The 24,623-nt window shown below is 44.1% G+C and overlaps 1 protein-coding gene across 1 annotated transcript in view; it reads left to right on the top strand.

The window, feature by feature from the left end:
- LOC145713836 (arylsulfatase F-like) overlaps positions 1-17,540 on the top strand; it is a 48,101-nt gene extending 30,561 nt beyond the window's left edge. Inside the window, exons 8-13 of the mRNA XM_081792627.1 lie at positions 2,389-2,812; positions 6,870-7,006; positions 10,713-10,847; positions 12,755-12,917; positions 16,495-16,616; positions 17,008-17,540. Coding sequence (XP_081648753.1) covers positions 2,389-2,812; positions 6,870-7,006; positions 10,713-10,847; positions 12,755-12,917; positions 16,495-16,616; positions 17,008-17,375 — 1,349 coding nt within the window. The 3' untranslated portion in view covers positions 17,376-17,540. The remainder of the gene's footprint in view (positions 1-2,388; positions 2,813-6,869; positions 7,007-10,712; positions 10,848-12,754; positions 12,918-16,494; positions 16,617-17,007) is intronic.
- Positions 17,541-24,623: the final 7,083 nt, after the last annotated feature.

Here is a 24,623-nt window from a genome sequence, read left to right as displayed (position 1 = left end):
TCATCATGCTTTGTTCACCTGGGACCATCTGCCCTAATGCCCCCTGACCAACACACACACATTTCTTCCTAAACGACGCCCGTTCACTCTTTTCAGACAGAATTCAGGCATGACGGAAGACCGCTTCCCACCAGACCCCCAGTTCTTGCCAGATGGCCACCCCACGTGCTTCTGTATAATCCTGTGTTCTTTGTCTTTGCATAGAACTCTGTATGATACTGTGATTTCTACATTATTCTCTGCAGACTCTGGAATACATCAACCCATTCACCACACAACACTTGTGAAGTGTGACAAGCTCTCTCAAGAACACACAAATAGCTTTATGCATCAACTAATGACTCCGTAAACTAATGACTCCGTAAAAAAGTCTATGCCCTATAACCATCACCCAAATAGAAAAAAAAAATATTTAAAAACTAACTTTTGAGAAATGTCAACACCCTGTATCTGTCACCCCAATCAAGTGCAGCTACACCTACTGTCTTTGTTTGAGAGCCTGGGTTTCAATTGGCTTGAGAATAACATCCTAGTTTAAAGTTTATTTATCTATTATGAGAGAGAGAGAGAGAGAGAGAGAGAGAGAGAGCAGGGGAGGGGGGCAGAGAAAGAGGGAGAGAGAGAATCCCAAGTAGGCTCTGTGCTGTCAGTGACAGTAAGATCATGACTTAAGCCAAGAGTTGGACGCTTAACTGACTGAACCACCTGGGTATCTCCAGAATAACATGCTATTTTCTTTTCTTTTCTCTTCTTCTTATTTATTATTGAGACACAGAGAGAGACAGAGCATGAACAGGGGAGGGGCAGAGAGAGGAGGAGACACAGAATCGGAAGCAGGCTCCAGGCTCTGAGGTGTCAGCACAGAGCCCGATGTGGGGCTCGAACCCACAAACTGTGAGATCATGACCTGATCCGAAGTCAGATGCTTAACTGACTGAGCCACCCAGGTGCCCCTAACATGCTATTTTAAATTGACTTTTGTAACCAATTTGACATTGATCAGAGGAGACAGTCTTCATGGAGGTGCAGGACAGGAAAGCCTGGGCCAGTAGTCCTGGTTCTCATGTGCTTAGTCCCTCAGGTGCTCTGAGATGTGAATCTGCATCCTTCATGTGGCCCTAACTCCATGGGGGGAACCATTAATGGTTTAGTGGATACACATGATCAGATTCTGTTACAGTCCTCATGTTAACAGGACAAACATGGATCTTTCTGTTACCATTCAAAACGTGTGGCAAGTTTTATCAAATAAAGTTCAGTGAAGTTTAGTGGGAGACTCTGGGATTTCCAGCCAGCCATCTATCCAACCATCTACTCATGCATGCCTGGTCCATTCTCCATCATTTATCTACATCTACTAACTATCTATCTGTCATCTATCTATCTATCTATCTATCCATCTATTCTCTATATCTATCTGTTACCTATGTGTCCGTCCATCCATCCACCCACACATCCACTCATCTATCATATATCTATCTGTCCACCTATGTATGCATATATACATTACCCATCTGTTTGCCATGATTTTATTTGTATTTATCATTATATATCTATGTACTATCTCTACCCACCCACCATCTATTCGTCATGTATCATTTATCTTATCTCTATCATTTATTTTTATGGCTATAATTTACATCTATCTATCTATCTATCTATCTATCTATCTAATCTATCCATCGTGCAACCATGCATCCATCTATCCATCCATCATATCCATCCATCCATCCATCCATCCATCCTTCATATCTATCCATCTATAATATCTATCTATCTATCCATCATATCTATCTATCTATCTATCTATCTATCTATCTATCTAATCTATCCATTGTCCATCCATCCATCCATCCATTCATCCAACCATCCATCCATCTATCCATCCATCCATCCATCATATCTATCATCTATCTATCTATCCATCATATCTATCATCTATCTATATACGTATCCATCCATCCATCCATCATATCTATCTATCTATCTATCTATCCATCGTCTGTCCATCCATCCATCCACTCATACATCTATCCATTCATCTGCCACTCATGTATCCATCTATCCATCTTATATCATATGTATCTCATCATCTAATATCTATTTATCTACTTAGCTACTCACCTGTCTATCCATCATCTATAGTCTACACTGACTCTCTCATGTCTTCATCTTTGTGGCTATGACTTTTTTTCTTCCTGTGAATGAGAAACTGCCCAGTTCACATCCTTGCTGCAAACTCACAAGTGTGTTTTCCTCCCTTTAATTTTCATCCTATTTGGTCACTCACAACCAGGTCTTGACACAGATTTTTGTGCAGTAAAGAAGTCACACAGTGTTGGTGGTGTGTGTGCATATTATGCATTATTTGTCTGTTTGTCATTTCAGGCAAATGGCACGAAGGCTTAAACTGTGATTCCCGACATGACCACTGCCATCACCCATATAATTATGGGTTTGATTACTTCTATGGCATGCCATTCACTCTGTTTGAACCTTGCTGGCCGGATCCCTCGCGTGACACGGAATTAGCCATCGGGGGCAAAGTCTGGCTCTGCATTCAGCTGGTCGCCGTTGCTGCACTCACGGCTGCCTTGGGGAAGCTGAGTCGCTTGATCTGTCTTCCCTGGTCTTTCATATTCTCCATGATTCTTTTTATTTTTCTGCTGGGCTACTTTTGGTTCTCCAGTTACAAATCCCCTCTGTACTGGGATTGCCTCCTCATGCGCGAGCACGAGATCACTGAACAACCGATGAAGGCAGAGCGTGCTGGCTCCATCATGGTGAGGGAGGCGACTTCATTTATGGAAAGGTAAAAGTCATTTTCTTTCAAAATCCATGTATTTTAATGGATTTAACAATGAGTATTTTAAAGACAGGAGTCTTTTTAAAACATATATATATATATATATATATATATATATATTTTTTTTTTTTTTTTTTAACATGAAATTTATTGTCAAATTGGTTTCCTTACAACACCCAGTGCCTATCCCAACAGGTGCACTCCTCAATGCCCATCACCCACTTTCCCTCTCCCCCACCCCCCCATCAACCCTCAGTTTGTTCTCAGTCTCTTATGGTTTGGCCCCTTCCCTCTCTAACTTTTTTTTTTCTCCTTCCCCTCCCCCATGGTCTTCTGTTAAGTTTCTCAGGATCCACATAAGAGTGAACACATATGGTATCTGTCTTTCTCTGTATGGCTTATTGCACTTTGCATCACACTCTCCAGTTGCATCCATGTTGCTACAAAGGGCCATATTTCATTCTTTCTCATTGCCACGTAGTATTCCATTGTGTATATAAACCACAATTTCTTTATCCATTCATCAGTTGATGGACATTTAAGCTCTTTCCATAATTTGGCTATTGTTGAGAGTGCTGCTATAAACATTGGGCTACAAGTGCCCCTATGCATCAGTACTCCTGTATCCCTTGGGTGAATTCCTAGCAGTGCTATTGCTGGGTCATAGGGTAGATCTATTGTTAATTTTTTGAGGAACCTGCACAGTTTTCCAGAGTGGCTGCACCCGTTTGCATTCCCACCAGCAGTGCAAGAGGGTTCCTGTTTCTCCACATCCTCGCCAGCATCTATAGTCTCCTGATTTGCTCATTTGAGCCCCTGTGACTGGCATGAGGTGATATCTCAGTGTGGTTTTGATTTGTATTTCCCTGATGAGGATTGATGCTGAGCATCTTTTCATGTGCCTGTTGGCCATTTGGATAAGACAGGAGTCTTTTAAAAACCATAAGAGAATGAGTGTTTTTTAAAAATAAAAGGTGATGGTTTGAACAATGTTGACTTAAGAAATGGAATATTGCTAGTTAGGGCTAGACAATACAATAGTGCGTGTTTTGGAGTTCACATGGACTCTTCAGGAAGTGCCTGAGGAGGTGGTATCTCATTTGAGTTCCTCTTATTAAAATCACAATATCTCTGTTGGCCTCGAAATTCAGATTTGGTCAGACCAAGCAGGTAGACTCACACTAGACTGAGACTTACAAAACTGGCTTATTAATTTGCAATGCATATTGTTTGTATATTAATGTACAATGGGAAATGTATTTGCCAGGAAACAGATAGTAGAGTAAGTTGGCCATTGCATTTTTTTTCCTGTTAGGGAAAAAACTTTTTGAGAAGTTAAAATCAGAGGGCTTATCACTGAGCATGTGATACATAAGGGATTTTATTCCGCCTAGGGCAGTGGTGATCGTTAGAGAGTCCTATGCATCCCAAACATAATCACTGGAAAGTTTTCAAGGGAGCCACATTTAGAAACATCTAGCTGATGGATCTTTTTTCAGAAAAAGGCTGTGAACACATTTTTTTGCTCACCTTTTGTCTTTACTGACCACCATCCTGGGGTCTGGGCTTCGAGGACAAGTACACATTTAGTGATGACATTAGATGTACAAGCCCATGATAAGAAATAGGGTAATGGGCATTAGTTCAGGGTGCTATCAGTCCAAACTGTAGGAACCTTCCAAGATATCAGGGAACCATACTTGAGAAGACATGTTAACTAAATCCTGAAAGGTAAGCAAGAACAAGACGAACAAGGGGCCAGGCATTCCCAAATAAAGCTGAAGCAGAAGGAAGATAGGTCCTCGGCTAAGCAGGGACACACAGAACGCAAATGCCACTCTAAGAAACTTCGGCTGCAATGAAATATGGAAACGCAAAGAAAGGGAAAAAAATGAATTAAAAAGGAAGTTGTGCCATGGTGAGTTGGATTAGGGTAGTGTGAAATGGAATTCCCTAGAAACTTCACATCCATCTGGAAGCCCAGAATCTGATGTTACTTTGGAATTGGGTCTTTGGAGATATGATTTGTGAAGATGAGGTCATCACAGGGTAGGGATCTGTAAGCTAGTGTGTTTGACTGCCCTGTAGAGTTGATTGCTGATATAAAGTATCTTGGGCCATGTGTGGCTAGCTTTGTCCTTACCCCATAGGCCACGAGGGCACAAAACAAATTTGTACTCTCAGACAGAGAGAGAGATCAAACCGTCTTTGCCTTGTAGATGCAATGCAATGGCTGGTTTCATCAGGGCAAACGCCTTATTCCCTGGTAACTTCCACATGTGCAGAGGCATAGGTGTTTTGCACAGGGACACACTGGCAGGTTGCAAGGTGGGTCCGTCACACTGAAAGCTCAAGACGAGTGATTCTGTTCCACTCGTGCTGTCGCTTACCATTTACATTAGTACATCAGGAGCAAATGCTGGGGTGTGGAAATGGACTCCCGTCACCAAAACCTGTGCTGAGTTTCAGAAGGTCTATACGATCTATCATGGCACCATGTTGAAGGGGAATGGGGACCCGAAGATTCGGAAGGCATTCTGTTGACTAGCGATGTGGCCGTGAACAGGTGGCATAGATTCGAGATTGCTAGAGATCCCTTTTATCTGGATTCTCAGTGTGTGAGTTTCCTCTGGCTGCTGGAACACATTTCCGCAAGTGGGGGTGGCTCAGAGCGTCACAGATTTGTTATTTGATGGTTCTGGAGGTCAGGAACCCCAAACTCATGGCACTGGAATCAAGGCTTTGGGTGGACGGGCTCATTCTGGGAGGTTTTAGGGAAGAGTGTTCTTTGTTCCACGTTGGAGAGACTGCAGACTTTCCTTGGCTTGTAGCTCTCTCCCTGCATCTCAGCTTCCATTACCTCCTACCCACATCATGTTTGTCTGATTGTGTCCTTATTGCTTCCCTCTCGTAAGGAACCTTGTAATTGCATTGGGTCCACACCCAGATAATCCAGGATTATCCACCCACTGTCTCAGGATCCTGAACCTGATTGTATCTACAGATTCCCTTTGGCCATGCAAGGTGGCATCTGTATAATCTCATTCTTCACTAGCACATATAGCAGCTTCCTTGGGCTCCAAGGACAAAGTACCAGAAACGGAGGGGCTTGAAACAGCAGAAACGTACTCTCTGTGAGCTGTGGACACTGGAAAAGTCCCAAAGGAAGGTGTCAGCTGGGCTGTGCTCCCTGAGAATGTTGTGAGGGGAGCATCGTTCCTGGCGTCCTCTAGCTTCTGGTGGCTGCTGTCGGTGCTGGGTGTTCCTTGGCGTGTCCGTACATGACCCCGACCTCTGCCTCTGATTTCCCAAAGCCTCCTTCCCCTGTGTGCGTTTCCATATCTGCGAACCATCCGTTTCTTTGAAGGACACCTGTTCTTGCATTCTGGCCCCACCTTACCCCGGGATGACCTCACCTCCACTAATTACATCCCCAAAGACTCCATTGGCAAATGCCATGACATTCCAAGCTTCCAGATGGGCTTCAATTTTGGAGGGACACCAGCCATTCTGCCCAGCTCACCCTGGTGCAACTTCATTACGATGATGATGATGATTTCATTACTTCCCCTCATGACATGTCATCAGAGGAGAAATTTCCCAAAGACTCGCATTTGAGTCGTGCACTGTTTAGCTGAGGACCTGCCTTCCCGGAGGATCGTCAGGGCTCGAAGTAGGTCAGCCTTGTCTTCCGTGTCCTCACAGGAAGGGCCAAAGGTGTGGGGACGGCTTGCCAAGATGTCTCTGTCCGTGCTTGCTCGTGGGTTGTGAAAGAGTTGGCATCCCTTGGGTCTGTTGGATGTGACTCTGGCCTGCAGATTTCGTCAGCCCTGGGAAAGCGTGGGGCTGTGTCAGGCGGGGTCACTGAGACTGCAGCCGTCCTGCATGTGTCCCCGGCGGCGGTCCGGACGCTGGGGGATGCTGGAGTCCAGAGCAGCCACAATGCCGCCTGGTGCATGCATCGCCTCTCTTAGGGTAGGCAGAGGAGGGACGGTCTCGCTAACTGTGGTTCCCTTTCCCGGACTTTGCAAACTCACGAGCCATGTGACTGATGTGTCCTCAGGCACCGTGAGGGACCGTTCCTTCTTGTGTTCTCCTTTCTGCACGTCCACGTGCCGCTTCCCACGACCACCGAGTTCATCGGCACCAGCAAGCACGGCTTGTATGGGGACAACGTTCAGGAGATGGACTTCATGGTGGGTAAGTGGCACAGGATGTAGGGACACGGGAAGCCCGGGCTTTGATAGTCGAGGACAGCCTCATGCGGCCCCCCGCCAGCCTCAACGATGCCACAGGTGCCAGCCCTCGACAAACTTCCCACAAAAGCACGCTCAGTGCTTCCCTGTCAGTGTGAGTCCCGGTGTTTCTGTCACACGTGTATTAGTTGGCACATTGGGTTCAGGGTTTCCTCCGGGGAAACACAGAAACGCACGCGAGGCTGGCCTCCCTGGTGGGCAGCACGAAATGGATTTCGGGGAACAGAGAGAGACGCCTTGGAAATCAAGCTTGTCAATTCACAGTCTTCAAAATACAGAAATGATTGAAACATTATTAGAAATAGAAATAGTATTGAACGAAATACAGGCACACAGGTCTGTGTTTATGCAGGCATAGGTATGCACGTGAGTGTGTGTGTGTGTGTGTGTGTGTGTCTGAAACTAACTCCAACTGAGGATGGGGTCAGTAGAAACAAAAAAAAGAACAAAAACAAATCCGATTTGCTTTAATATTGTAAATCAATAGAAAGTGTTCGAAATATCTAAGCGTGGGTACTCACGGGCCGTGTATATGCTGTCTGTCCAGGCAGACGTGAGCCTTCAGGATAAATAATCACGTTTCCATATGTCATTTCAGAAATAGTAAAAAAAAAAAAAAAAAGTTTGTTTTTCTTCAACATACCCATCCTGGAAACTATATCAAAACCCAAAATCCCAAAAATCTCTGATCTCCGTGTTACAATGTTTTATTTGTTAGGTTTTCTTGGTTACCGCCTGTAGGAGTCTGAGGGCTTACAGGATGCATTAGAAGAACCTAACCATGTTTCCTCATCTCCCTCCATTTAACTTCCTGCCCTACAGCACCTGCCACTTCACAGGTGTTTGGAAAGCTCCAGAAACTCCCCACCCCCACCCCATCTGGCTTCCTGCTTCCTCAAACCTGCCTAGAGGCTTTCAATGCAAATAACATTCCCTACTCGACCCAGGGGAAATCCTCTGGTTGGTACCTAGTTAGTAAGGCATCCAAAATGAGTCCCAGAGAATTCAGTAGCTCAGAGCAGGTTCATGGAGAATGGGAGGGGACGGTGAGAGTCCGAGGTGAGGCGGACAGATGGGACAGGCGAGCAGGAGGAGAGGCTTGGCTGGCCCTGCGTGCAGAGCAGTGGTGATGGCTGGGAGTGGGTTATGGGTTGGGTGTGTTGGGCAGGTCCCCTGGGCAGGGCGGCAGGAGCCCAGGAGAGGACACAATTGTCTGAGAAAGTCATACGCACACACACATCTCAGGACAAGTCACAACATGCTCATTTAAAGTGTAAATGGCGTCTGGGTGGTTCAGTCAGTTATGAGTCCGACTCTTGGTTTCGGCTCTGGTCATGATCTCATGGTTCGTGAGTTCTCTGCTGTCTGCACAGAGCCCATCTGGGATCCTCCGTCTCCCTCTCTCTGCCCCTGCCCTACTTGTGCTCGCTTTCTCAAAAATATAACAAAAAAAATTATGAATTAGGGAGTAACCATGAAAATACATGATTTCCAACATCAACTTAAATATATACTTCACATATATAATATATAACATAAAATATAAAGATATAACATGTACATAGATCATTAGTAATTGTATATCCTGTACTATATAATAGAAGAAATACGTGGGTCATCAATATATTATATTATTAATAGCATGCTAAATTAATAAGTACTATAGCAATAATATATAATAATATAGACATTAAGATAATATATAAGATATTGAGGGGCGCCTGGGTGGCTCAGTCGGTTAACGCCCGACTTCGGCTCAGGTCGTGGTCTTACGTTTCATGAGTTCGAGTCCCTCGTTGGGCTCTGTGCTGACAGCTCAGAGCCTGGAACCTGCTTCGGATTCTGTGCTCTGCCCCTCCCCTGCTCACACTCTGTCTCTCTCTGTCTCACAAATAAAGATTAAAAAAAGATATTGAGATCATTATATAGTATACTCCTAGTATAGAATTAGTGTAATAGTATATTTAGTTTATTATGCTTTATATATATATGTATATACTCTAATATACATGTACATACATAAATACGTAATTCTTTCTCTTTCTGTTAAAAATAACCCATTTCAAGATACAGTGGGTGATAGGCTACGATTCATAGTAGCTCCAATACCCATTATCAATATATAGAAATATGTTCAGAAAGTAGGTGACCACATTGCAGACACCTGACTCATACAAGAAGACTTTCATGAATGGAAATATACCAGGTTCTGGGTGGGCACAGTGACTCTTATAAAATATTAGTGATTCCAAAATTAATATCGAGGCCCAAGTCGAGTCTAATGAAAGTCTTAATTACTCTTACATGGTAAGCCCTCCTTACCAAGTGCCTGAGGGACGTCTGACAGGACGCCAGTTGAAGGAAAGTGTCAAATCTCACTTTTATGGTTGCAAAGAAAGCACTATTGAAAATAAACCTTAAAACACTAAATCACATGCAGAAGATTTGACTTTCAGATCAGGGATGCCGAAACAGGTAGCCGAGAAGACGGTCCAACGAGGAGGAGAATGTAGCAGGGAGGTCACTAACGCACATTGGCAGGGATGGGATACGTCGGGCAAAATTGGTGTTGGGGTTGCATTGAGCTCCCCCCCACCCAAAAAAAGGTCCACATTGTAAGTGCTGGAATCTGTTACATGCGACAGTGTTTGGAAATAGAGGCTTTGCAGATGGAATCAAGGTATGGTGACGTCATAAGAGTGGGTGGTTGCAAGAAGGGACAGGTGACCTTGCAAGAAGATAAGAGGTGGGGACACAGAGACCCACAGAGGATGTGTGTGCCGTGTGAAGGCCCAGACACGTGCACATGTGTGCACACACACACAGGCACACACACACACGGATCACAATAGCACATGAGCACAGAGCTAGTAAAACACAGGGAAGTCACGACACAGGCAAAGAGCGCTAAGCCTCACGAAATGCCAAAAATGTACCCAAAAGTAGCATGCCTCAGGCTCCTTGCAAACAGAGGAACAATTAGCATCAATGTAATGTTTCATTCCTGAATAAAGGAGTCCACGGAAATCAAGAATAGAAATAAGGACGCCCCCAAAAGAAAAATCAGCAAAAGCAAAACATGACTTAGGGGTCACCAATATAAATGTTGGCATCTGCATCACAAAGTCTTTAAAAAATAAATACGATTAAGCAATAATATAGCGATGGGTAATAGTAATGATAATAAAAAATAAATCGATTTTTATTAGTAATGTAACATAATCGTCCGTCCAACACGAGATGTGGAGGAGGAATTGAGAAGAAGTTCACAACCACACACTGTTCTGGAGCTCACACTATCACCCACCGTAAGCAGGGTGCATTGTGAATGAGAAACATTTTTGCAATGACTCCCGCAGAAGCAACACAGACTAACATTATAGCCCAAGGCTCATCATGACATTCATTACACGTGTCCCTTTTCTTTTCTTTTCTTTTCTTTTCTTTTCTTTTCTTTTCTTTTCTTTTCTTTTCTTTTTCTCTTCTCTTCTCTTCTCTTCTCTTCTCTTCTCTTCTCTTCTCTTCTCCTTTCTTTCTTTCTTTCTTTCTTTCTTTCTTTCTTTCTTTTTCTTTCTTCTTTTCCTTCCTTCCTTCCTTCCTTCCTTCCTTCCTTCCTTCCTTCTTTCCTTCTTTCTTTTTTACTATTTCAGGCAAGCTTCTTGATGCCATTGATGATTTCGGTGTGAGGAACCACACACTCGTCTACTTTACATCAGACCACGGCGGACATTTGGAGGCACGGGTGGGCCACGCCCAGGTCGGGGGATGGAACGGAATATACAAAGGTGAGGAGGGGGATGGTGAGCCGGGTCTGGTTGTAAGTAAGCTCTCTCGTGCTCATGATAATGGAAATCTGTGAACTGAACCGACTGATGCATGAAAAAGTGAACAAGTTCATTTTGTTTGGCTCTGGGTAAAATAACGTGCTAACCAAGGAAATTGACCTTAAGTTTGCCACGATTTCTGGGGAAATTAGCCCCCAGGGTTGGTACTCTGCTGAAGGGACATCTAGAAATCTACCTGCCTGGAAACACTATGAGGTTATAAAGTATTACCATAACCATGTGCCTTTGCACATCTCTGCCAATGAACTGAATATCTATCTACTCATTGATTACATTTATAAGGCTGTAGAAAGAAGACTCGATATGGAAAAATCTGGTAGCCAGGGTATGGAGGACAAAAAGCAGAGGCTCCTGGGTTGTTAAGGAAGATTCGGTGCTGTCTTGTAAGGATATGGCTTAGCACACACAGAAGCAAGCATGTCTCTGGTTGTGTCATTAAATGCACAGGTAACGACTCCTTGTCCTGATGCAACATTTAGTGCATGAAAACACGTTCCATTAGGCCATGTTGTCCTGGTCTGTATAATACTTACCCTGCTGTGAAGAGAAAATTGTCTGGAAAATTGTCTGGAAATGTGTTAGCATGGGTATTTAAAGGCAGTTCAAAGTGTTTTCTAGAGGAAAATATTAATGATATTCATGCTTTCCTATTGAATGCAGAACGACTGAATCTATAATTGTATGAACGATAATAATACAGATTCAGTAGGAAATAATGTTTTTGTGTGAATAGGGTCGTCCCTGTCTCAGTCTGGCTGTGGGGCATCAGTGCACAAGTGAAGTGCACGCTTAGGAAATCAAATAAATCCCATGAGGAAATTGGGATTTCAATTTCGATTTCAAATTCTTGAAATTCTATTTTTGCCTATCAGGATATTTTTTAAAAATCTCCATTTCTGAACATGCTGTGATTGAGTAATTCAATGAAATAATAAGAATCCATGAACACCGTAGGATGGCCATTCTTCCTGGTTTGCTCAAGAGAATCCTGGTTTATGCCTGTTGTCGCGGGGTCATTGCTGACTCCTACGCGCATTCTCTAGAATGCCCTGGGTTGGGTAATAAATTTGCATAAATCCATACTATTCCATTCAACGTGTGTTCATGCATTCTGGATTCAGCAGTGACCAAAAGCAGTGAATCCCTGCCTTCAGGGAATTTACGTTGTCGTGAACGGTGGCATACCAGGAAAAAGAAAAGAATGAGTAAATTCTAGGATATGTTAGTAAATCTGCAAACAAAAAAAAAAGCCTGAAAAAATTCTAGGATGGGGCTGTCATTTGATCAGAAGTGTGCCTGCAGAAATGACAGAGAGAGTACCTCTGGAGCAAAGGTGTGAAGGAGGCTGGGGCCGAGGCAGGTGTATATGTGGGGTAACAGCCGTACGGGCGAAGGCAATAGCCAGTGCTAATACACCATATTGAATACAATCAGTTATTCAATTGAACACCTATCAGCAGCCCAAGGAAAAGGAATTGCATGGACACGTACCCGTGACCCGTTCAGAGTTCTGCACAGTGCTGGCTCCGAGCACATCGTCCGTACTATTAATTTTTAAATTCATTTGAGCACATTTTAAATACATCTGAATACATTTAAGTATATTTTAAATAGTAGAAATACATTTCAAATACATTTTTATTTTTTTTTATTTTTTTATTTTTATTTTTTTTCAATGTATGAAATTTATTGTCAAATTGGTTTCCATACAACACCCAGTGCCCATCCCAAAAGGTGCCCTCCTCAATACCCATCACCCACCCTCCCCTGCCTCCCATCAAATACATTTTTAAACACTTTTGCCCCCACGACTGTTTTACCTGGACGTCTGTCGCCTCACCCTGTAGGTGGGAAAGGCATGGCCGGCTGGGAAGGTGGAATCCGCGTCCCGGGACTGGTCCGCTGGCCGGGAAGGTTACCAGCTGGGAAAGTGATCGAGGAACCCACGAGTATGATGGACGTTTTCCCCACGCTGGCGGCCGTGTCAGGAAGCACGGTCCCTCAGGACAGGTGATGTCATACCGTCTGTTCACGCCATTGTGGTTCTCAGAGCGTTCGGGACACAGGCAGCATACTGTCTCAACACGTACCTAAAAGATTTGGGTTCGTGCGTGGCTGTGCCTCTTGAACATCATGGGTGCACGAGGCACCGGTCTCAGACACTGTGCGGTTTTCACTGGGGAGGTTTGGGGATGAGCACGTGGTAAAACACTCCCCCATGCAAGAGACACAACAGTCCCCTGGATTCTGCTGCGCAAGATCCGGAGGCTGATGTGAAGGTAAGACGTTGCATGGAGACTCGAATGCCTATCGTGATTTTCAATCCCACCAGGAGGAGACCCTTCCTACTGAATCCTAACACTCCCTGGAGACAACGGACCAAGGCAACCTTGCAGGCGCCTTTTGGATAGTTTATTCTAGCGGCTCCAACCCACTGACACGTCTTCGTCATAAGCCCAAAGACTGATTGTAATGTTTCCATATTCACCTAGTTCTAAAGGAAAGTAAAATAAATCCCAAAGCAAATTAGAAACAGCAGCAAAGAAAGACCAACTTATTTTTTTTTTAACCTTCATTTTAGGGGATAATAGGACTTATTGAGAATTTATATAAAATAGTAACAGAATACAATTCTGGTCTCCTAAGAAATACATTTATTGATTTGAGCTAAATGATCCATTATTTTTAGAGAGAGAGAGAGGGGGGGAGACACAGAATTCAAAGCAGGCTTCAGGGGCTCTGAGCTGTCAGCACAGAGCCTGATGTGGGGCTTGAACTCACGAACCATGAGATCATGACCTGAGCCGAAGTTGGGTGCTTAACCAACTGAGCCATCCAGGCTCCCCTAAATGATCCATTTTTTTAAAACCATAGTAATATTAGTGAAGAAGTAGTGTTTTTCTTTAAAGTAGGCTTCATGACCAGTGAGGAGTCCAACACGGGGTTTGAACTCAAAAACCAGGAGATCAAGACCTGAGCTCCTGAGCTGAGATCAAGAGTCGGGCACGTAACTGACTGAGCCACCCAGGTGCCCCTGTACCTTTTTACTTAATTGAGCTGATCACAGTCATAAAAATAATTTTCTAAGACATCAGTGGGGTGCACTGACTTTGGGACATTGGTATAATCTATATATTGGACTCAAAGTGTTCTGCAGAATTACAACCCCAAGAAATATTGTCCTCTGATCCCTGATTAGGATTTCCTTCCTAGAATTGATTTGCTTTTTATTTTTTGCAGAATTAGTTCTAAAAACATCTTATCTTTATTCCCAGTACTTTTTTTACTCTTCAGTGGAAAACTGAGCTGAGAGGCTCCATGAGATTCTGAAAGGCATGTGTGCTTTGAAGAAAGAAACTTGGCTTTTATGATGAAAGTTGCATTGGATGTTTGCACAGAGGTCTTTGGGTAGACATCAATTTTTATTTCTTTGGAGTAAATGACCAAGAGCAGGAAATCTGGGTCATAGTATCAATAAATGTTTTTGAGAAACTCTCAGATGGACTTTCAAAATGGCAGCCCCATTTGGCATTCCCACCAGCGATATGTATGATTTCCAGTGGCTCCACATTCTTGGCCACACTTGCTATGGCCATTCTTTTCCATCTTATATAATAACGATGCAGTTGAATCTGATCATGCTGTTAATTTGTGTTTCCCTAAGGACTAATGCTGTTGGACACATCTCCATGTGCTTATTGGTCCACCCGTGTCCATTCTTTGCCAAGTGTCTGTTCCAACCATTTGTCCATTTTTGTTTTGTTAAACTGGGCATTTTATTTTCTTCTTGTTGAATTGTGAGAGTTCTTTATATATTCTGAACACAAGTTTTTCATCAGATCTGCATTTTGCCAGTCCTATCTTCCATTCTGTGGCTTCTGTTCATTCTCTTAGCTTGTTATTTTAAAAGCAGTTTTCAATTTTGATAAGGGTCAATTTACTTTTTTAAAAATTTTTAAAATTTTTAAAAATTTTTTGTAAATGTTTGTTTTTTTTTTCTTTTTGAGAGATATTTCATGCACTCAAGCAGGGGAAGGGCAGAGAAGAGAGAGAGAATCCCAAGCAGGCTCCATGCTCAGCACGGAGCCTGATGCTGGGCTTGATCCCCCCAATTGTGAGATCGTGACCTGAGCCGAAACCAAGAGTTGTGTGCTTAACCATCTGGCCATGCAGGCACCTCTTTTGTTCTTTTATAGATTGTAATTTTTGTAATATATCTAAATTGCATTTTTCTATTCAAAGGTCACAAAGACTTCCTGTTATGATTTCTTCTTGTGTTTTTTTTTTTTTTTTCAGTTTCAGGTTTTACATTTAGGCTTATGGTCCATATTGAGATGATTTTTTATATAGTGTGAGGTATGGGTTGAGATTTATTTTTCTTGCATTTAGATATTTAATCGTTCTAGTGACATTTATGGAAAGACAGTTCTTCCTTGACTAGATAACCTTGGACATTTGTTGAGAATCAATTGACCGACATATGTATTGGTCTGTTTCTTGGATTGTCTCCTGTTTCACTGATTCATATGCCCACCCTTATGACCTTACTAGTCATAAGGCTTGATTAGTCTTTCTTTGTACTAAATTTTGGAATGATTTAGTATGAATCCTCAAACTAGTTCCTTCTTTTTAACAATTATTTGTTCGTTCTCCCATGTAAATTTTAGAACATGTTGCTCACTTTGTGCAAAAGACCCTTTAGGGATTTTGGTTGAGTTTGCATTAAATCTATAGATCAGCTTGTTGAAAATTGACATCTTAACAATTTTGCGTCTTCCAGTCTATGGACATTGTACATCTCTTGGACATTCAGTTCTCTTATCAGATGTTTTGTGGCTTTGGGACACAAAATTTTAACATTGGAAACCGTGTTTTGTGATGCTGTAGTGAATGCTAGTTTAAAAAAATGGATTTCCTAGGTGTTCATTGCTAAGATATAGAGATAAAATTCTATACTTGTGACCTTGCTAAACTGAATTAGTGCACAGAACTCTTAAGGGATTATCAACACAGGCAATCATTGTATCTGAGAATAAAGAGAGTGTTCATTCTTTCATGATCATTTTTAGGATTATCTGACACTTATTATTGTATTTCTTATGACAAGGTAGGTTTTATTATTACTGTTTTCTAACATGAGGTAGAAGATCCTTTTTTCTAATATAAGAGAAAAAGTATAAGATTTTTTTAGAGGTTCTATAAGATTTCCTGTAAAAGTAGAAAGGCAATTGCTCATGAAATTGTGATTTGGTTGTATTTTGTTTGTTTGTTTGTTTGCTTCCTTGAATGTTTATTTTTGAGAGAGAGAGAGACAGCAGGGCAGGGGCAGAGAGCTAGAGAAAGAGAGAAAGGGCAGGAGAGAGTTAGAGAGAGAGAGAGAGAGAGAGAGAGAGAGGGAATCCCAAACAGGCTATTGCAGAACCTGATGTAGGGCTCGAACTCATGAACTGCGAGATCATGACCGGAGTCGAAATCAAGAGTCAGACGCTTAACTGATGGAGCCATCCAGGCGTCCCATGAATGTCATCCTTCAAACAGCCCAGTGGTCATCTTCCCCTTGCCTGATGCCCTTTGCGTGTGTTTGCAGGGTGATCGATGGCCAGGACCTCATGCCTTTGCTTCAGGGAGATGTCGAGCGCTCAGAGCATGAGTTCTTGTTCCACTACTGTGGTGCCTTTCTCCACGCAGCACGCTGGCATCCAAAGGACAGTGAGTACATGAGCCCCTGCTTGCTATGGACGCCAAGATTATAGCCACTCAAGTCCATTCTCAACACTTTGTTGAGACAAGTCCATTTATTCTAGGGTGGCCACTGAAAACACCTTCTTTGAAATCATTCTAAGAATCACTGTCTTTAGAAAGGTAGGGGGTCATCTATAAGAAATAATACGTTTTGAGATGCAAAACATGTGACAGATTCCAAGGATATATAAAATTATACCAGGGGAGTCTGATTTCTTAGTGTTGTTCTAAGGATGGAATGACATTTAGCCTTAACCTGTGGGCAAGGAGGAAGAACAGGGAAAATGCCTGAGAAGGTAGAACACAAGATGGGTTGGCACATGGGTTGGATGTTGCTGACGTGTCTTTTCTTGTCCAGGTGAGGCAGTGTGGAAGGTTCATTACGTGACACCTGTGTTCCAGCCGCCAGGAGCTCAAGGCTGCTATGAGACCCAATATTGCCGATGTTCGGGAAAACTGGTCACCTACCATGACCCTCCTCTGCTCTTTGACCTCACAAGGGACCCCTCTGAGTCCACACCTCTGACGCCAGACACGGAGCCCTCTTACGATGTGGTGATCCAGACGGTGGCCAATGCTGTGAAGGAACACAAGAAAAGCATCATTCCTGTCCGGCACCAGATTTCCGAATTGAATCAGGGCAACATATGGCTAAAGCCTTGCTGTGGGGTGTTCCCATTTTGTCTGTGCGACACAGAAGGGAACACATCTGCCGTGGGGGCATGAGGAAAAGATTGGGCACAGGCAGACAAAGTCAACCGATCGTGGCACCTGCAAAATTTCAAGGAAGGAATTGGAGAGCCCATGCGTTCATCTTCTGTTCCAGATTATTAAATGCCCATTGGTGGTGATGCTATCTGTCAACTTCTTCTCTGTTCTTGGGGATAAATGTGTATCTAGGTCCTGTGTGCACCGTTGATGGGGAAACAAAAAAAATCAACCATTAAAGAATAATCATTGAAATTATGATTGAATTTGTATTGAGTCATTGAAATAATTGAGTAGTTGAAAAATAATATGGATTAAATAATAATGCATTGAAAGGAACTAGTCTAAAATACCGGTAGGCTGCTGAGCCAACAGATTTATCTTCATCCACAGAAACTGAATGGGGAGTAGTCCATCCAAGGCTTGGGAGGGGCAGGTGCATGGATTTCCCCCTGAGGATGTGCCAGAGATTTGATGGAGTCTAACTTCCCCTCCATGATTTGGGTAGGAGTCCTTGCACGAGTTTGCTTGGGCTGCCTTGATAGATCGCCACAATCAAGACATCTGCACGGCTGTGCTCCCTCTGAAGCTATGGGTGGAATCCTTCACTGCTTGGATCTGTCCTAGCTTCTGGTGGTGGCCACAATCCTCAAGGTCCTTCTGCTTATAGACACATCGCTCTGGTTCCCGTCAACGTGTTCCTGCGGTCTTCTTCCCTTTCTGTGTGCCTGTCCCCAAGCCCCCCTCTCTTTAAAAGGACACCTGTCATTGGATTCGTAAGACGTCATCTTAACATCTGCATAGATCCTATTTCCAAAGAAGGGAACATTCACAGGTACCAAGGGTTATGACGTTCACATAACCAATAATAAACCAATAAATAACCAACTGGGGCTTGGAAATTGTTGAGTCATATGCTCAGGAGAACACACCCCAAGTCCCCATACACAACTATCAAACACAAATAACCGTGTTAATATCGGGTATTGTTTCTCTCCTGAGTGATCTCAGGCAGCCTTCTTGGACTTTATTAGCTCATGAAGGATTAGTTACATAGGCTGCATCATTTCTCTAACACTGCTTGTCCTAAGACTTCCAACACATCCTGATTTTATGACACATCTTACGAGAAGGTTCATTTTGAATTTAGGATGTCACAGAGGAGAATTGGAGCACTTTAGCCTGAGAAGGATCTCCTGAGACCTTCTCACCAAGCCCCCTTATTTTATGGGTGAAGGAGACAGAGTGGGAGGTGGTTAAAGGGATTGACCAAGAAAGGCCACATCCCAGACTGACTAGGGTGACCCACTCCAGACTGCAGGTTGGAGACACATGATTCAGGAGTGCTCTTAGGTCCCAGCTCTGTTCCTTCTACGTCCCCAAGTCACACATTGAAGTGAAGGCTGTAGGAAAAAGCAAGCCATGTATAGTCAAGGACACCTTCCCATCCTGCACAGTCGTATCCGTAGAGTTGAGACAAATGGGTACAGAATTCAATAGCAGTTGACCTTGTCCCCAGCCGTGTGTCTTTGGCCCACTTATGGTTCAGTGTCTCTGTGTATAAAATGTCAATAATAAGGATGCCTGGGTGGCTCAGTTGGGTTAAGTGTCCGACTTTGGCTCAGGTCATGACCTCATGGCTCGTGGGTTTGAGCCCGGCATCGGGCTCTGTGCTGTGACAGCTCAGAATCTGGAGCCTGCTTTGGATTCTGTGACTCCCTCTCTCTCTTCCCCTGCCCCACTCACTCTCTGTCTTTTTCTCTCTTGAAAATTAATAAATAGGGGCGCCTGAGCGGCTCAGTTGGTTAAGCGTCCGACTTCGGCTCAGGTCATGATCTCGCAGTCCGTGAGTTCGAGCCCCGTGTCGGGCTCTGTGCTGACCACTCAGAGCCTGGACCCTGTTTCAGATTCTGTGTCTCCCTCTCTCTCTGACCCTCCCCCATTTGTGCTCTGTCTCTCTCTGTCTCAAAAATAAATAAACGTTAAAAAAATTAAAAAAAAAAAAGAAAATTAATAAATAAACTTAAGAAAAAAGAATGTTAATTAAAAGATGCAGGTAACAACCACACTCACATCACTGGACTTGCGTGGAGATTCCTGGAGATAATTCCTATAGAAAGGACTTAGCACCCGGTCCCACACAGAATGCTAGGTAAATAGTTGCTTTTCGATGAGCTGTTTTGAAGATACATTAAAATATGTGGGTTAGAATGAAAGGCGTGTCATAGATCAAAATGGTGCATGTCTTGGCCACTTGTCAAAAGGGCCATTGGTTAACCATTGTCCCAGATAGAGTTATAAATCATAAAATTGTCTCCACATATATACTGACTTAAAAGTGTTTTTTCCTAAGTTGGTATTGTGGAAGCTACACCTTCTTTTCAATATTGCCAGGAACCTAAAAATGCTATAAAAGTTATTTTACACATAAAAAAAATTCTTTTTTCCCCCATCCTCAATACCTAATAATTTAAGCTTTCTTGAGTGTTAGATGCTTTTAATCATTAGATTAATTTAACCACAAGAGGGCACACTAATATAGCTGTGTGCATCCCTGACTCAAAATTCCTAAGAAACAACTTTTTAAATGTATACACATCTTTCATTTAAAAAAAACAAAAAGCATAAGTTTCAACTGCATTCCCGAAAAAGGAATTTGCAAGGCATGGACCCCGTTTTCAATGTTACCCCTCTGATTCGATCAAAAAATTCACCCCACCTGCTTTGTTCATGTTAAGAGGTAATTATGTTACAAGATGAGATGGGGGGTTGTGTGTGTGGTTATGACCACACATTTTCTGGTAAGAATAGCAGAAAGCAAAAAATTAAAGAAACACAGTCAGACCTAGAGACAATACTCAGCATGCATACTTCACCATCTGGAATTTTCTAAGCAATCACACGTTGATCACAACTACTATTTGTGATGTGTTTTTGTTCATCCATCCTGAGTATGGTGATGCATTCATCAGACACGTGGAAGAATCCAGACAAATGTGGACCAAAGATGCATCGTTTCTCTTGTCTTGAGACCCTCCTGTTCCAGGGATGGGGCGAACATGATAATTTGAGGTGGGTTATGCATGCAAGTGATTCTAATGTTTTGCTGCCCTCACCATCTACTCTTCCAGTCTTGCACGTAGCGTGGCTAAGGAAATGGTGGACCTACCTCCAATGGCATTTTAGACTCAAAATCTCTTGTGGAATGTGACTCTGGATGCCCTGGGGTTTCAGGAGGAAATCCCAACTTGGATGGATGGATAGACAGTGAAGACCTGTAGGGCTAGCCTTATGTGGTGTCTGGGGCTCCACCCCAGCCTCTGGCCAGAGTGAGTGTCCAGAACATGGTGGGAGGCAGACACAGCCCAAGTATGCCGGAAGGACAATGTCTACGGGACATCCGGATTTCTCGGGGACAAGGATTTGGTGTGAGAGACAGTTGTCCAGCCATCACACCCCCAACGTGGAGCCCAACCTGGGGTTTGAACTCATGACTCAAGACCCTGAGCTGGGATCCAGAGTCGGATGCTTCATCGACTGAGCCACCCAGGTTCCCTCCTTTCCCACTGCAGTTAGATAAAAGGCAAGCAAAGCTTCCACCAGGAAAATGCAAATATCCCCTCATGTGTCTCTCCCTTGTGTCCTTTCTTAACTGTAAAGAAATCTCAGTTTCCTTTTAGCAGAATTTTACTCAGCGATCCAGACGCCCTGTCACCCTGAGGGACCGTTCCCAAAACCCAGTTGCAAGAAACACGTATAATTGGCATATTTGCAAAGACAGGCTTTGTGCATCTAAACCTACCTCTGTAGGTTCTCAGTCTGAGTAATAATGCCATAACCACAATCAGCCTGGGGGCCTCCTCCTTTGGGGTCAGGATGTGCTATGTCATTTGAGGGGCACACTGCAGAATTAAAACCCTGGGCTCCTTCTTTGGAAATCCATAAGGATGTGGGGACAGGGAGGGCAGGGCATTCAGCCAGGCGGGCCATTCCTAGGGGGAGGGACTAGCATGTGACAATATGGGTCAGGCATCAGGAAGCTGGCCCTGATTGCTGGTGATTTCCCTGAGAGTCTCTTCTTGGACAAGCTTCAGCGCTTATCGAAGGCATCTCTGAAATTTTAAGTGGTATTGGATGAGTGTAAACCTGTCTCTACTCTCTGGATGTTTAAGATAAGAGCTATCTTTAGGTTGACGTTGAAGGATGGGGAGGACCTGGCTTTGAAAGGACCCAGGCGTGGAGGAAAAACATAGGACTAGGGGTGGCGATCAAAGCTGGGTGGCTAAAACAGAGCCACAGGACACAGGGACAGGAGAAGAGAGGGTGGTTGCCCCAGGCTATGTGGACGGTGATGGCCTGACCCACAACAAGGGCATTAGAAATGGCAAAGGATGCCTGGATTCTGGACACGCATCGTCAGTAGAAGTAATTGGATGTGCTGCTAATTGGTTGTGGGAAAGGGGTGCAAAGGAAGAGAAAAAATGTTTACGACAGATGGCTTCTTGCTGTTTCGTGTAAGCCGTTGCAGGGACACGGGTGCCATTTGCAAAGATGGCCGTTGGAAGGGGGGGATCCCACCAGTGGAAAGCCCGAATTTGAGATATAGCTGACAAGTATCCAAGTGGAAATACCAAGGAGGCAGGAGATGGTGAGGACTGGATGAGAGGGTACCATTGGTCTGGAGACGACAAGTGGGCGTTTGGGGACACCAGCTCCAGCCACGCGAGGGTTTCCTTGATCTCATCAATGTACATCCCCTGATGCTTCGAATGGGTTCTTGCCTTTAGAGAGCCATGATTTCAACCAATTTGTTCTTTCTTTCTTGTCTGATGCCCCAAGAATGCCAACAGATACTCCTTTTAGGAGTGGAAGAGTTAAATGTCATGTTGTCTGTGCCAATAAATTATTACCTACGAGGAGATATTGCACAGCCAAGGAAAATCGAGAACCACCCATATTGCTTTTGATGTATTTATTTTATCTCATGAGTTAGAATGTGCTTTCAGGCAGAATTGTGGATGCTCCTTACATTACTCGGCAAGCACATCATGAGGGAACAATACAGGTAGGGGTGTCTGTCAGGGATGTAGACACAGTCCCTGTCTTCATCTTACAATCTAATGTAGGGACAAAGAGGGAACTGGTCTTGGGGCACGTGGGTTTGCAGCAACACGGACTAGCAGTCTGTATCATTCGGGCCATATTTTCCAAATACGGAGAAAAGGCTCAGTTTGTGGGTTCGAGCCCCATGTCGGGCTCTGTGCTGATAGCTCGGAGCCTGGAGCCTGCTTGGGATTCTGTGTGTGTCTGTCTCTGCCCCTCCCTTGTTTGTGCCCTCTCTCTCTCTCTCTCTCTCTCTCTCTGTCTCTGTCTCTCTCTCTCTCTCAAAAATAAACATAAAAAAAAAAACCAGAACGGGATACTCAACCGACTGGGCCACCCAGGAGCCCCCAGAAGTTACCTGTTGATTTTTTGACCTCCAGTCTTCATGTAATGTCTTACCATGTCATTCAAAATCACACTTGCCCCCCACCCCCCGCCCCAGATTCAAGGCCAGTCTTTCCATTACCATGAGGACAGTGATTTGAATCTGTAAGTTTACAAAACCGTGCCGGCTTGGGAAAGACTCTTGCATGGAACAAATCGTCCTGACTCCCTCTGAACTCCCTTTTCCCTGTGCATCTATTTTCCCTTCTTTCCGATAGAGGAAGACGTTCCAACCTGCCTGTTCAATTTTGCCGACAAAGCATCTCTGGCAGGTGTAGCCTCTCCATTCTTGTCTGTGCGCAATCTTACGGTTTTTCCCCGGAGCCGGAGATGGCAAGAAAGGCAGGATGTGGCAGAGACAGGAACAGTCATGGGGAACAATTTTCTTATGCCAGGAAACCAAGACTCAGTCCAACACCCACACACCTTTGAGAGGCAGTATTGTGATGTAGATGAAGACACACGGGTTCACACAGCCACACTTGCAAAGGTGTCCAGGCTTTCTTTATCCAGGAGTGATTGCTGCATAAAAAGGGGAAGGGACGTTGCCAAAAAGTTAGAGGCCAAGAGTTCTGGGGAAGGGTCTATAGGATCCTCTGGGGGCAGATCTAACAAGTGACCACAGACCAGGTGGCTGAAAAACCACAGGAATCCCTCCTCCACCAGCTGTAGACACCAGGGTCTGAGATCCAGGCGGGGCAGGGCTGTGCTCCCTCCTGAGACCCTGGGGAAAGGTCCTTCCTGCCTCTTCCAGCTTCTGGGGCTCCAGGCGTCCCTGGGCCTGTGGCCACATCCTCCTGTCTCTGCCTCTGTCTTCACGTGGCTTCTCGTCTCTGTCTGTGTCTCTCCTCTTCTGTCTCTTACAATGACACTATCTTTTTTTTTTTTTATCCAAATATGGTCACTTTGGAAGGTTCTGGGGTTAAGACTTGGACATATATTTTGGGAGTCACCATTTAACCCACAAGAGTTTCCATATTAGGTAACTGCCCAGAGGCCAGTGGATTATCCTGGGTTTCTGTGTGTTTCTGAAGGCTGAAAAGGAAGCAATCGCCAAGTGTTATTCCTGACCTGCCCCTTGGGATTTAGGCAAAACTTAAAAAATTCTCTACATTTGCTTTAATGAACCTTTATAATACACAGCGGGAAATCGACAGTTACTGGTTTGATTTGAGTCTTGGATGCATTTGAGGAAAAGTCAAAAGTTGTTAAAGCCTCCTGCCAGCTCACCAGACACCTTTTATGCTTCAGAAGCAGCAAAAGAAATATAATTTCCGAAGGAGCAAGGTTTCCACGTACACGTCGACGTCAGTGGAAAAAGTAGCTGGTTTGGAAACAGCCAGCAGAATGCAGGCACGGTAATTCTCAAGATTTCGTTTCATTAAAACCAAAGCTTGCTGGTGTGGAGATAAAGGAAAGTGCTTTTGTTTACTTATTTATTTCTTTTGTACAGGAAAGAATTCTAAGATTTGGAGAAAATCGATTCACACCGGCAGTAGAGGACACATATCCGCTAGCAGGGGAAAGTTCTTCTGAGCGCCTTGTCTTAGGTGTTACGTTAACCCGAGCGGTGCCGCGTGCGAGCATGGGGGCCCATGCTTCGCACAGGCTTCGGGTTCCTTGTAAGAATGTAACAGACAGCATCCACTGCCAGCCAGGATCGCCCCAGGCATACGTAGTTGAGGGGCGCCTGGGTGGCCCAGTCGGTTCAGCATCCGACTTCGGCTCAGGTCATGATCTCACGGTTTGTGAGTTCGAGCCCCACATCGGGCTCTGTGC

Source organism: Panthera onca, chromosome X (assembly GCF_046562875.1).
Source record: "Panthera onca isolate mPanOnc1 chromosome X, mPanOnc1 haplotype 2, whole genome shotgun sequence".
Taxonomy (NCBI): Eukaryota; Metazoa; Chordata; class Mammalia; order Carnivora; family Felidae; genus Panthera; species Panthera onca.
Note: the sequence above shows the minus strand (reverse complement) of the source record. Positions and strands in the feature narration are given on the sequence as shown.